Source organism: Apostichopus japonicus, chromosome 6, assembly GCF_037975245.1.
Source record: "Apostichopus japonicus isolate 1M-3 chromosome 6, ASM3797524v1, whole genome shotgun sequence".
Classification (NCBI taxonomy): domain Eukaryota; kingdom Metazoa; phylum Echinodermata; class Holothuroidea; order Aspidochirotida; family Stichopodidae; genus Apostichopus; species Apostichopus japonicus.
Window position 1 is genome coordinate 8,384,705 of NC_092566.1, and position 13,073 is coordinate 8,397,777.

The 13,073-nt window shown below is 37.8% G+C and overlaps 1 protein-coding gene and 1 pseudogene across 1 annotated transcript; one reads left to right on the plus strand and one right to left on the minus strand.

The window, feature by feature from the left end:
- Positions 1-2,186: 2,186 nt before the first annotated feature.
- On the plus strand, positions 2,187-13,024 carry LOC139968892 (heparan sulfate 2-O-sulfotransferase 1-like). The gene is made up of 2 exons (XM_071973504.1): positions 2,187-2,320; positions 8,947-13,024. The coding sequence occupies exon 2, from the start codon at positions 9,219-9,221 to the stop codon at positions 10,290-10,292; it is 1,074 nt and encodes a 357-aa protein (XP_071829605.1). The 5' UTR covers positions 2,187-2,320; positions 8,947-9,218; the 3' UTR covers positions 10,293-13,024.
- On the minus strand, positions 5,273-5,345 carry LOC139969300 (U2 spliceosomal RNA; annotated as a pseudogene).
- Positions 13,025-13,073: the final 49 nt, after the last annotated feature.

Sequence of the window (13,073 nt, forward strand, 5' to 3'; positions counted from 1 at the left end):
CCGTCGAGGAAACAACGAGTTCAGATAGGGGTCAACTTTTCCCGGGGTTTCTCCATGAATTCAATAGTCTACCAAGAGGATTTCGTTGCAAAATTGAATCACTTAAAGATGCCCGGTTTACATTTTGAGATTAATTTGCCATATACTTATAGATAAGATGTAGACTCATATATACATAACGCCATGACCACCGCGATTCAAATATAAAAAATCATTCAAACTGTATGCAAAACGCGAACGCATAAAAATGTGCACAGTAGGTACATTTCCCTACGATCGAGTAAAACTTCAATCACTAATACATATAGATCAATTTGTTGCATTCATCGGTAACCGAAAACAGCGTCTCTCTTTCATCTGTAATAACTACGCTAAAACAATATAAAAAATAAGAAGTCACTATATACATGCTGAAAATAAGGAAGAAGGAAAAGTTCACAATGCCTCGGGTAAAAGAGAAGAACGTTTTGCGGGTGGGTATTATATATTAGACATTGTCGGTATAACGGAGACGCCCAATATAGTTGTTGATGAAAGCCTATAGCTGTATATTGTGTATGTGCTTGCGGGATACCCCTTAACTGTTCGTTCTATATGTAGGCGTAACCAAAGATAACGTTTTCATATTGTCTGCAATCCTGTGCAGCTTCTTTAGACCGCCATATTGATATAGGTTTCGTATCTGCCAGCACATGGATATAATTTCACCTTTGGTACAAATACATAGCTTATTTAAAGGGAGGCTAAAGGGGTTGACGAAAAACCTTCTTAACACTTGTCTTGATATTGTACTAATTGCATAAATCTTAAGAGAAATAATGTAAAGATTCGCAAAATGTTCGTTAGATGACTTAACCCGATCGAGAAAGGTTAGGTCAACTACACAATTTTGCATTAAACGGACGGTAAACAAACTTTGCAATTAGTATAAATGTTGCTTCGTCACTCGTGCATGTACACACACATTTAAATAACAACCATTTTTTTTGTTTAGATTTTGATAACTTTTTCAATTAGCACTGGATATCAAAATTTCCATAAAAATGAAATTTCCTTGGGTTTCAATATATACTCAACTTACATAATTATATCTAAGGGCAAAGAAAAAGTTCTTACTTCCGAGATTTCTCTGATAGTATAGGCTTAAACTGAATGTGATTAATAATAAGACACAAAACGTGTCTGGGCGACGGAACTACGCACTCACGATTCATCTTTTCATTTCGTTCGAGAGAAAGAAAAAAAAAAACCTGAAGGAGGCTGTCTCAAGTTCAGATATATTGACATTTGATTATTTTTTCCCCTTTAAACGACATTCCCATCAGGTTTGGTAATATAGGTTACCAGACGGAAATAACTGTTGGTCTGCAGAAATGAACGAAAGAAAGACAAACATCTCTCAGAGGGACTGAAATTCGAACTGCAGATTGTCTCATGGTCTATTCTTACTTTATAGCAGTGGCGTAGGAAGGTACTTTTGAGTGGGGGGCTGAAGACTGATGGCCGGCCTGGGGGAGGGTTCTAAGGGGAGGGGGTGTCCCCCTCCCTTTGGAATTTTTTGCATTTCCAGGTGGCCTCAAATGCAATTTGGTGCAATATAGCACACTTCAACACCCACTCCATTTTGTAAACTTAATTTTGTATTTTCACCTGGCCTTAGATGCAATTTGGTGCTCCAAATGAGATTTTTTTCTCATTTGGAAATGAAAAAGGGGTTTTCTGACTTGCGAAGCGGGGGGGGGGCGGAATGATACTTCCGCCCCTCCACATTTTTCACTGGGGGGGGGCTGGCGCCCCCAGCCCCCCGGTTCCTACGCCCTTGCTTTATAGTAACCATGGAGACTCGTTAACACAACAAATTATCACAAACTTATACGAATGCGATACACGCACGCATCGACATTCCAAAATTGTTCACAGAAGTTTTGAAAGGCGCGCTATACAAGCTTTTGAAACTTTGAGGCCATTGTAGCATTTCTAATAGCGTTTGTCCCTCTCTATATATACCTTACCTGATGCTTCCTCAGGTTCTCAGATTATAATATTTGTGCCACCCTCTACCCAACCGTAACCCCTCACCCCCCCTTCTCAGATTTGAACCCTCCTTCGCAACCCATCCCTTTAAAAAAATACCAATCGTCATATGATACACGCACTAGAGAGTAATAAGATCAACAATAAATCTTGTTTTTGGTGTCTGATGTCATTTGGCGAATGTAAAAGCGACTGGTTGATTCCCAATTAATATTTACAACGGTTTCATTCACATCAAGGCTAACAATATTTCATAAGGATTTTGGTCTCGTAAGCGTTCAGTCTGGTAAGTAGTCTATAGCTTTTGTTTGATCTATTATACGGAATTTTGCCATTTTTATTTTTAAAAATGTCATAATTTGCGGCATTTGCAGGTATATGTTATACCTCCTAACACCTTTGTTATCCAAGTAGGAACACAATTTAAAAATTTATAGACATTCTTTCGCAATTGCATTATCTGTCACAATGATATGGTCTGGATATTTTGAACTATTTCTTTGTTTCTTTCCAAAATGGAGTGGGGCAATACCCCACCCCCCCTCTCCCTCTCTCTCCCGACCCAAAAAATAATAGTATATGGTCGGTAAGCTACCCTTCATCCCCTCCTCAACCCCTTCCCTTTTCCAAACTATCTATATCCCCAAATTGGGCGAAGAAATGTAGAATAGTACATAAATTTGTCACAAATTAAACCTTTTTGGAGATCCAAAAAAATGACATAGTGCTAATGAACTACAGCGACTTTCACCAATGTTAATGTTCAAGAAATCCTTGCAAATAATATGATTGTAATTGATCTAAAAAAGGCGACTTGATTGCTTAGTTTAAACACCGACAGACTCACAGACTGACAGACTGACAGGTATAGGTAAACATGTGAATTACGGTACTAATTTATTCGATTCTTGAATAATCATGCATCCAGACACCTTTGTCTGCATGGGTTAGACTAATCACATTGACAAACCTCAAATAAGTATTAAATAACAAACAAACAAAAACTTATGTTTACTTGTTAATTTCAAATTAAACATCGACAAATTACTTCATGACTTTCTAAGTACTTAGAACGATAAAAAGCCGTTTAAATTAAACACGTTGTATGCAAATGACGTTTACACGTGTCTATCTTAGTTATATATACTGGCTTCTCGGCACGAGAGCAGGAGGTATATAGAGACAATCTCACACCAGGAATGATTGATGTCCGGGAACTACATATATATATTGATCATGATACAGCGTGATACAACACCACTGGTAGAATGGTGAACATTACTATGCATAGGGCATGGTATACAAGCGTATACTGCTGGACCTGGCATGTATAGCAACACTCGCAGAATTGGCCAACCTCTCGAATAGAATGGTATGACCCAAGTGATACAATGTATACAACGCCATGATGTCATATATTGAGTTCTATGATAGTACAACTGTAAGAGTGAACTGATGATGCAAGTACAATTAATGTTATTAGTGAACAACATAAAAAACAGACTGGTACAAAATCCTGTTACTTTATGATGCAGCCAGCATAAAGTAAATATGGTGCAATCTCAAACCGTAAAATATTATATGACACCTATGGTGCAATGGTGTACAGGAACAATCAAAGAATGGTGCAACACCAACAGAGAATTTTAAACTTCAAATTCAACACTGATATATAATATCATGCTAAAACATGCTTCTATGACAATGATTAATGTAACCACAATCTCATGTCGAAACCTTAAAACCACCAATGTCCACAAAAAAAAATACCGGTTGAAAGACACCGAACGAAGAAATTTCATGACCTCACAAATTATCTATGGTTGAATGTTTTAACATTGTTTACCTTCAATGTGACGTCGTCATTTAACCAAATATTTTCAATAGAGGTCCTTAAACGCAGTCGATGAAAATGATTCTATTGTGATTTCAGAAGGGCAGCGGTTAAAACGCATCCTGCCTTGACTACTGGTAGTATAACAACAATATATTTCCTGTACATGCATGTAGTTGTCCTTACGAGTATTCTCTCCATCTTTAAGTCAATATACCACATGTTTAGTATATCGCATGAGAGAACATTTAAAATTCGATACCAGTGTGTAGATGACATTGCAACAGCAAAGTAAATGATTTCATCAGGTTGATAGAGCTGGAAATGTTTATGTTTCTCATTCATATCCCTCAAAATCATTTAAAATAGACGAAAATGATATGTATAACAGACCTTAAAATATTGCATTTGCATGTGGGTGCAACTCTTAATATAAAGAATATTGACAGCTAGGCGAACGTTTCAAATGCATATAACCTTTCAAGGATAAATCAACAAGAAGGTTCAAGGTGGCATACGCCTATTACAGTCTTTATCATCAATCTGCCAGAGCGTTCTCCTGTCTCAGGAAAAGTGCCAAATAGCAGCAGGAGAACATCTTTGTTGATATGTTTTCAATCAGTTTTTTCTCTCTTTTTTTTGTGGCTTGTATGTTAGGATCATGAATAGAAGAACACGTTATGTCACGGGAGCAGTTTACTACTGAGTAAAGAGGTTTGTTTACAAGTGACGAAAAATTCAGGCTCTCATAGCAAGAAAATCCACATATGTCATAATACGGAAAATTGATGGTGCCATGAATGGCCAACTTGTCATCTATCCCAGTGATGGGTAGCGTTTAGCTACTGAGAACTTCTCTCTAGACTTAGAGAACATGTTACTTTTATGATTTAGTGTGCAAGTCAATGTTTTTTTTTTTATCGTAGTAAGTGTATATGCTACCTTAAAGCAATTGAGGTAGCATACGCCCAATAAAAGCCCAATTGACTTACACACTAAATCACAAAAGTAATGTGCAACTCTTGCACCACCAATTCATGCTCTTCAACATGCAAGCCACAAAAAACTAGATCATGATTGATAACATGTCCAAAAAGATGTTCTCCTGCTGTTTTTTGGCACTTTTCCTGAGATACTTTTTAAGAAAAAGTCACCCAGGAAAGAACCTGGGCACGAAAACCAAACTACCAAACGACTGATCCGCTCTCAGCCCCAGTCCCCTTGCATCGGGACTGTGACTGTGTGATCATCGTCAGGTGTGTATCACCATTCCCTAAGGGAACAGATACTTTTTAAGAAAAAGTCACCCAGGAAAGAACCTGGGCACGAAAACCAAACTACCAAACGACTGATCCGCTCTCAGCCCCAGTCCCCTTGCATCGGGACTGTGACTGTGTGATCATCGTCAGGTGTGTATCACCATTCCCTAAGGGAACAGATACTACACATGATCTTAGCCAAAAGGCCGAGATAGGATAACAATCGGGCGGATGGGTATAGACTCTAATAGGAGTATGCCACCTTAAAAGTAGAACTATACCATAATGACAGCACAGACCGCCCATTGTGTTCCACTTCCGCCACCAAAATCTCACCATACTTATAAACTAATATCTTCAAATTAAATATTTAAATAATTATACATAATCTTCAAACGTTTGCGTATTGAAAGTGAATTACATGATATAAATTTTGTAGGAAAAAATAATATTCTGAATTAAGATGATTAAACGGCTAATTAACTCAATGATTAAGAGGAAGAAATTGGTTAACTATGTACGTAAATGTCATTTGTTTTTATAATATCAATATATTTATGTCCTTTTTTTTCTCAAAAAAATTGTTTTACAATTTTCTGACATTCTAACTCTTATATTTGCTAAGAAGGAGCATAAGGGGAAAGAGATATGAGAGGAAAGGAAATTTTAATGACACCGTTATTCCGCCAATCAAAACAAATTTCTCAAAACTTAGCTATAAGTTAATTATATGTGCAAATATTACAAGAATGCCATCGCCACCCAAACACTGTGTTGGGTCTAGTAGTAGCAGTAGTAAGAACGGTATACCAATATGGCTCTAGGTGTATGTAGCAGTAGTAGGCCTAGTAGTAGGCCTAGTAGTAGTAGTAGTAGTAGTAGTAGTAGTAGTAGTAGTAGTAGTAGTAGTAGTAGTAGTAGTAGTAGTAGTGATAGCAGACTACGTATAATGCATTCTCCTGCGCTGGTGATGTTTGTTGAATTTCGTGCCAAACGCCTATGTTTTTACGTCATGTGGTTGAGCAATTGTTGAACAGCGCCGACGGAAACAACGTAAGTTTAGACAGCGACGCAAGTTTAGACAACAGAAGTTTAGACACCAATGTGAGTTTGAGCAACAGCATGGTAAAACAGCACCAGCAACTTTAGTCTAGACAGCAACAAACTTAGTTTAGACAACGAAATAAATTTTCCCTTATCGCGTTCCATACACCTTTGGTCAAAATTCTTAAACTGCTTTTATGACAATCTTCGAGGAAATTTTCCTCACTGGGACATTCAGTCATCTTATGAGTTCCTTTACAATGTTTGAGAACAATTTGGAGAGTAAAGACCTCCAGGAAAGTAATTTTTGAAAACTTCTAGCAATTATAGCGTGCTATAATTTGGGGCCTATACAGACTACCCCTAAAGGAAACGGTCTTCGTGTTTCTTCAATTTTAGTATCAATTCTTTCTTTTCTTTTTTTCTATTGATGCTCGAGCAAATATATTTCCTTTTTCGGTACAAAACCAACAGCAGATTTTATGGCTTCTTGAGTTAATACAGCTGAAAGGTCCTTGGGCGCTGTTAGTGATAGGATTTATCTGTTTCCCATATTCAAATGATTCGCCATACATCTAAAGTTGGTTTATATCTTCAGACCAATGTCTTAAAAATATATAACGTATTCGTTCGTTATTCCTGTCATTGGTTAATACAGCGTGTCAAATTATTCTTGTTAAACGTGATAAAATTGTTCAACTTACTGAACGCTCGTTGAAGGACAAAGTTCTATTATAGAACCATATGTGTTCTTGGGAAAGTTGGGGGTTTTGAAATATATTCATTTTCCTTTTCTTTTGGCTTGTAAAGTTTGTACTGAGAAATAACCTATAAGGTACATCGAGCATAAACACAGACAAGATGATATATAAAACAAAACAAATCATAATATTGAAGTATTTGATATTAACTACCATCAATATATATAAATATATAGCAATTGGTTTATTAAAACTATATAAATTAGATTTATACATTGACGTGCTTTAAATGCCTTGGAATGTTGCCTTTCATGGATAAAACAGCAAGAAAAATGTCTGGACTGTGAACTTGAGTTTGTGTTATTATTCAGTCTGACCTTAATCTCAATCTCTATGTTATGCGGATTTGTCCTTTAAAAGTTGTTGAAAGTACACTCCTACTTATGAGAGGATGGGTGGAACAAGTTTGTGTGTGTCGGGAGAGGTAGAGGGGGAGGGGGAGGGGGGGGGGGTAATTCAGTGCCATTCATAATTAATATATTTCCCAGGAGCTTTTGAGTCGGTGAATGCTTCCTTGTTTATCTAAAGATCCTGATAATTTGGTGTTAAACAGTTATGCCCCAAATTGTTTATGGATAACGATAAATTAACCTATCGCGTAAACTTGTATGAACTTACTTATGATGGGGACATTGGTGCTGAAATTGGGGTGCTAAATTCCTATCAACCCACCCCCACCCCACCCTCTAAAACAAATATGGGTGACGACCGACAATGTAGTTATCAATTGTTATTTTGTAACACTGTATTGAAGACATAAAAGGAGAAGAGTATTTAATCCTCAGTTGGCTAATCCATTTGAGACCTCACCCCAAATCTCCCCGCCTTATGTCTTTTCACATGTTTGGTCTTTTTTCTGGCTCAACTCAACCCAAAGTTATTATTACTAATATTAATCCATATCTTTTAGTGTGATTGCATCCTTCATCTGCAGTTTATTAAATTTACAGAAAATTTAAACATTAGGTCGGATAAAACAAATGATAACATCAAGAATACAGGTAAGACATAAAAATATTTCAGAGATTAAGAAAATAATAAACCATAAACTACAAAATAATTCCTCATATTAGCTACAAATCTTTATTATTATCTCTATATCTTTATTGTTATAAATCCTCATTGTTTTATATACAGCTCTTTAGGCTTCCACATAATGTCACAGGGGTCACAACCCCGGGGCAGAGGTCAATTACAAAGGACCGGGCAAGTATGGCGGGTCCCGGGAATATTTCGGATGAAAACATATTTCTCTCATGGTCATAATATAAACACTGAAGAGTGCAAAATGGGGGACCGCTGACATACTTGTCCACAGGGCCAGACCTGGTCCTCGACGTCCATGACGTCAGTGACTGTCAGCCCACCCCCCAACCCTTAAGGTCTTCTGGTCAAGACATTAGAGATTTGTTACGGTCAATCAGCATTTGCACACATTCACTTGCGCCCCCCCCCCCTCCAAATGTTGTCAAATACAACAAACCATTAATTTTCAAAGCTGTGCATGAAATTTGGTTTCAGAGCATTGTTGCCCAGACACTTCAGTCTATCAGTACTGAATATCTCATACAACGATTCACGTGAGAGGGGGGGGGGGTCGGGTTCAATTGGGGGCAGGGGTAAGGAAAAGGTGGGTTAATTAAGAGTACAAAACGGAGACCCGATGATATATTTTGCTGACTCTTGACGTCAGTGAAGGAAGCAAGGGGCATGGGGCAAGGGGCAAGGGGCAAGGGGCAAGGGGCATGGGGCATGGGGCAAGGGGCATGGGGTAAGGGGCAAGGGGCAAGGAGACAGAGAACTAGCAAAGGGTAAGGGGGTAAAGAAGGATAATTTAGAAGGGGTATTGGAAGGACAAGGAAAAGGGGTAAGAGGAGTGGAGCATTCTGTTGTCGTAAGGACATAAAAGTCTGTCAAATAATTGTTCTGCTGATATTCCTTTCACTTTGATGTTTAAAAACTTCGTTTTCACTAAACTGTTTCCTCTTTTTAAATTTTGCTTATCATTTCATAGTACCTGGAAAAGCTACCGTGATGTCACGTGATTGGTGTAATCACATGACTGGTCCAAGCTGAAGTAGCTTACCTTTCACACGCAGGAAGTCTCAGCCAAACCAAACGGGATACTGCTTAGACTAACCGTATCCATCGCTCGACATAATCAGCTCGTTTTGTTGTCGACTGAAACATGGCTATGCTATTCTTCAAGCAGTTGTTATAATTTATTCAGAGTCCGTCAGAAATGGCAAGGGATTAATCGCGTTTTTTTCTTTATCGTGATATCAAATGAACTGTCTCCTATCTATGAATACCAAAATGGGATCTTCTCTATTGTTGAAGTACGTAATAGCGACGTTGCTGGTGGTTACTTTGTGGTGTAGTGTTCAATTCTGGACGGCTGACGAACCCCGTCCAGCACCCGGTAGATCATTTGATTCTCGAGATGTGGAAATGGAAGATTTTACTCATCGATGGATGGAGGAGAGAGGATTCCCAGAATTAGAGATTAATGAAACATTGCAAAATAAAGACAAAAACGACGGGGTTGACAAACCCACCTGTGACGACAACAAGTCACCGAATGACCGTTTCGTCATTTTTAACGTTTTACCGAAAAGTGGGAGTCGAACGTTGTATTCTCTAGCTTTGAACGTCGGAAAACGTCACGGTGTCGACGTACAGAACACGATGGCGTTGACTAATGAGACGAAATCTGAGAAAATCGGTAGATTACTGGAAGACCATTCGGCGGCGACTTTTGTCTATTCTCATTTACATTACGTGGATTTCAATTCAACAGAGAGGAACGTCGTTTATATCAGCATCGTGAGAGATCCGATCGAACGGCTGGTGTCGCTCTATTACTACAAGAGATACGGCGATTCGACGGAACCTGGCTTGTTTCGAGAAAAAATGGATCGATTAAATCTAAGTAGAGACACCTTTGACGAGTGTGTCAAGAGGAATGGGGATTGTATTAATAGCAACCTCTTGGAGAAAACTATTTCCCATTTTTGTGGAATTGACAGTGAAAAATCGTCAGCGACGGGAAAGTATTGTGCGACAGAAGCGAAAAGGAATGTTAGGAATAAATACCTAGTCGTTGGAGTGATGGAGGATTACGATGGCTTTATCAAAGTATTAGAGAGACTTTTACCAGACGTATTTCAAGGTGCTACTGATTTCTATAACACATTTAAAACACAGCATTATTTTCAGATCATGAAAACCAAAAATAAGACTGGCCCTTCGGAAAGAGTCGCCCGTGAGCTTAGGAAACGCATGGCAAAGGAATACGAGTTTTATGAATATGTAAAAAGAGAGTTTGAATTATTAAAAAATAAGCTCGGAATTGATTGAAAGGAAAACTTCCAAATGGTTGACATTTTTTTTCTTTTACAGCCAGAGCAAACTGTGATTGTTCCTTTCCCCCCTTCCTTTATGGGGAGGGGGATGGGGTGTATTTTTTTGCCATTTCATAATCAGCGTTGTTGTTATGATCTTGAGAGGCAAACGGAAAGTGTTTATTGATATAATTGAAACAGTCATGATAATTACTTGATTATATTTGTTTACATTCTTCTTTTCAAGTTTATTCAACGGATGGTGGATTTGGGTAAGCATATTAAATTAATATTAAATGGTCTTAGCGATATAGGACCTACCCTTTCAATCGGGAGGTGCAATTGAGCCAGTACTTTCAATTGTGATTAAGAAAGGGAAAATAAAAACCATCATAGGTGCTAGATGTGTTTGCGGTGCACTGTATTTTCATCTGACATTAACAATACTTTGAACAGATAAATTTACGGCTAGTTTCGTTTTATGAATACCGCAAATGCTGCCCGAAGTCGTTAGAAAATCGGACAGAGACTTTTCAAAGCAAAAATGAAGAACATGTTTATAAACCTAAATAACAATAATTTGAGAGCAGATGCCGTCAATGCTCCCAATATTCTTATTTGTATACCTGAAATTCGGTTGAACTTGTTATTGGTAACAAATCTCTCCTGGCTTAACAAAAATCAGCTTAATGCACCGCACCTATCGACGAGGATTGCATTATACATGTATATACTACTGTGAGCAAATTGAACGGCACATGGAATACACATGAAATTTCAAATGGAATATCCTCTATAACGCAACCATAATACGCATAATGGTTGCCTTCATATGGATTAGATGTCGTCATCTTCATAGTGAAATTTATAAGATTGGATTAAAGTCATTGAAGACTCGCCCAAACCGCGTGCCGCCCGCTGCAAAAGTTAACTGCTTGCAAGTGAACTTTTGCTTGTCGCTACAAAATACAGACAGTAATGAAACGTGATACTTTATCTTTTATCTGGACCTGAGATGTCCATCGCTGCTATGTACACTGTGTTGTGGGTATTGACCGTAGCTGTATGTATTGACGGTAGCAAGCTATGTGGGTATTTTCTAGGATCGATGGTGGTGGTAATACTTCTGTTACACCTCATTCGAAACTAGGTCAGATTACCGGCATCAGAAGTTTCTGTGCGCTAGTCTTCACTCCCTTTCCCTCCTTATTCTCGCGGGCACGTTGAATACATTTGACGGTAAATACTGAACATGAACTGAACATATATTGGCTCTCCATGTATCATTGTGATCATAGTCAAGACTTATAGTCCACTATAACCTTCCTACAAGGAAGGAAAAGTGTTTCAAGGGTGATTTGTGGGTCACCATCGCGTGACGTCACATGTGTATGGTACCTTAAAGTAATATATAAACGGTAACACGTACTGATGTGACATGGTCTGGACAAAACAAATCGATTACTTTTTAAACTTTTCTTTAGCTGCAGTATCTTGGCGATAATTCCTTGTTTTTCTCTTGCTTGCTTTCATTTTACTTAAATTTTGCTATTTCACCGATTATTTATTAGAAAGAAAATACGGTTAAAATATTGTCAAATCAAGGCTCTCTTCGAACTTCTACTCTTGAATGCACCAGGAAGAAACGAAAAAAAGAAATTATTTCTAAGAAAACAGACGCGACCTTCTCAAAAGGTAGTCCTGCAAGGTTCAATTTGTTTGTGTCAAGTTCTATACTAACTCTGTCAAATCAACTGGCCAAAAAGGGGAGGGGTGGATGTTCCTGACCATTCTTTCAATACCGAACTCATAATACTTGGGAAATACTAAGCAAAACGACACGTTCAATGAATACTTCATATGATGGAAAGACAAAGAGAGTTTGTTATGTTGATCTCCTGTACTTTAGGAAGGTTAAAACTTCATTTTTAGGCTGAATGATTTATCCAAATCTCGTAATATACTATATACGATCGCCAATGGAGAGTTATATACGTTAGCCTGTAACTTGATCCGAAAACCGGTTGACTTAGTCCACTAAAACACACCCAATGTACATATGGCTTGATCAGTTTGTATTGTGAATAAGAGACAACCGTTAATCATTATATAAACTGTAGTGTGTTTTAACACCGCAGCACATGTTAGACCTGTCAGCATATGTGCTACCGTGCAAAAAATACTTAAAGGTTGTTTCAACTAATGGCTGAGTCCAAACCACTGTCCCTATGTTTGACTAGGCCTATAGTACGTATACCTGGTAAAGATGGTTCAAAATTGCACTTTTCATGCGTTTGCAGTGAAGTGTCACCCACTTTCTGTTAAAATATGGACGAAATTATTGGCGAAACCATTAGAGTATATATTCTGGTTAGTCCAGTCAATCATTATGGTTATTGTTGTGTGTTTAGTATTTTCTGTTTGTTAAGTCCTCAGTAGCAACTAGTCATAATTGTAACACATGGTAAGAAATTATGTCACACATCAGTTTTAACTGATTAACGGGTATACTCACAGTTTTAACTGATAAAGCCATGAGAATCGGCTGACCAGAATCACATTACTATATAGAAATGATGAAATTGACCCCATCGCATTGACCCATTCACATGTTTGTGAATAAAATATAAAACATTAAGTCAAATTTGTGAGGACAAAAGTTTCGATAAGAGTATAATGAGTAAACAGTGCTGTCCAAGAATTTCTGAATAGACATATTACTGTAAGCACGTAAATGTCTTACTTAGAGTAAGGGCCATACCCAATAATATGTGAAACTATTAGATGGCTTGGAAAC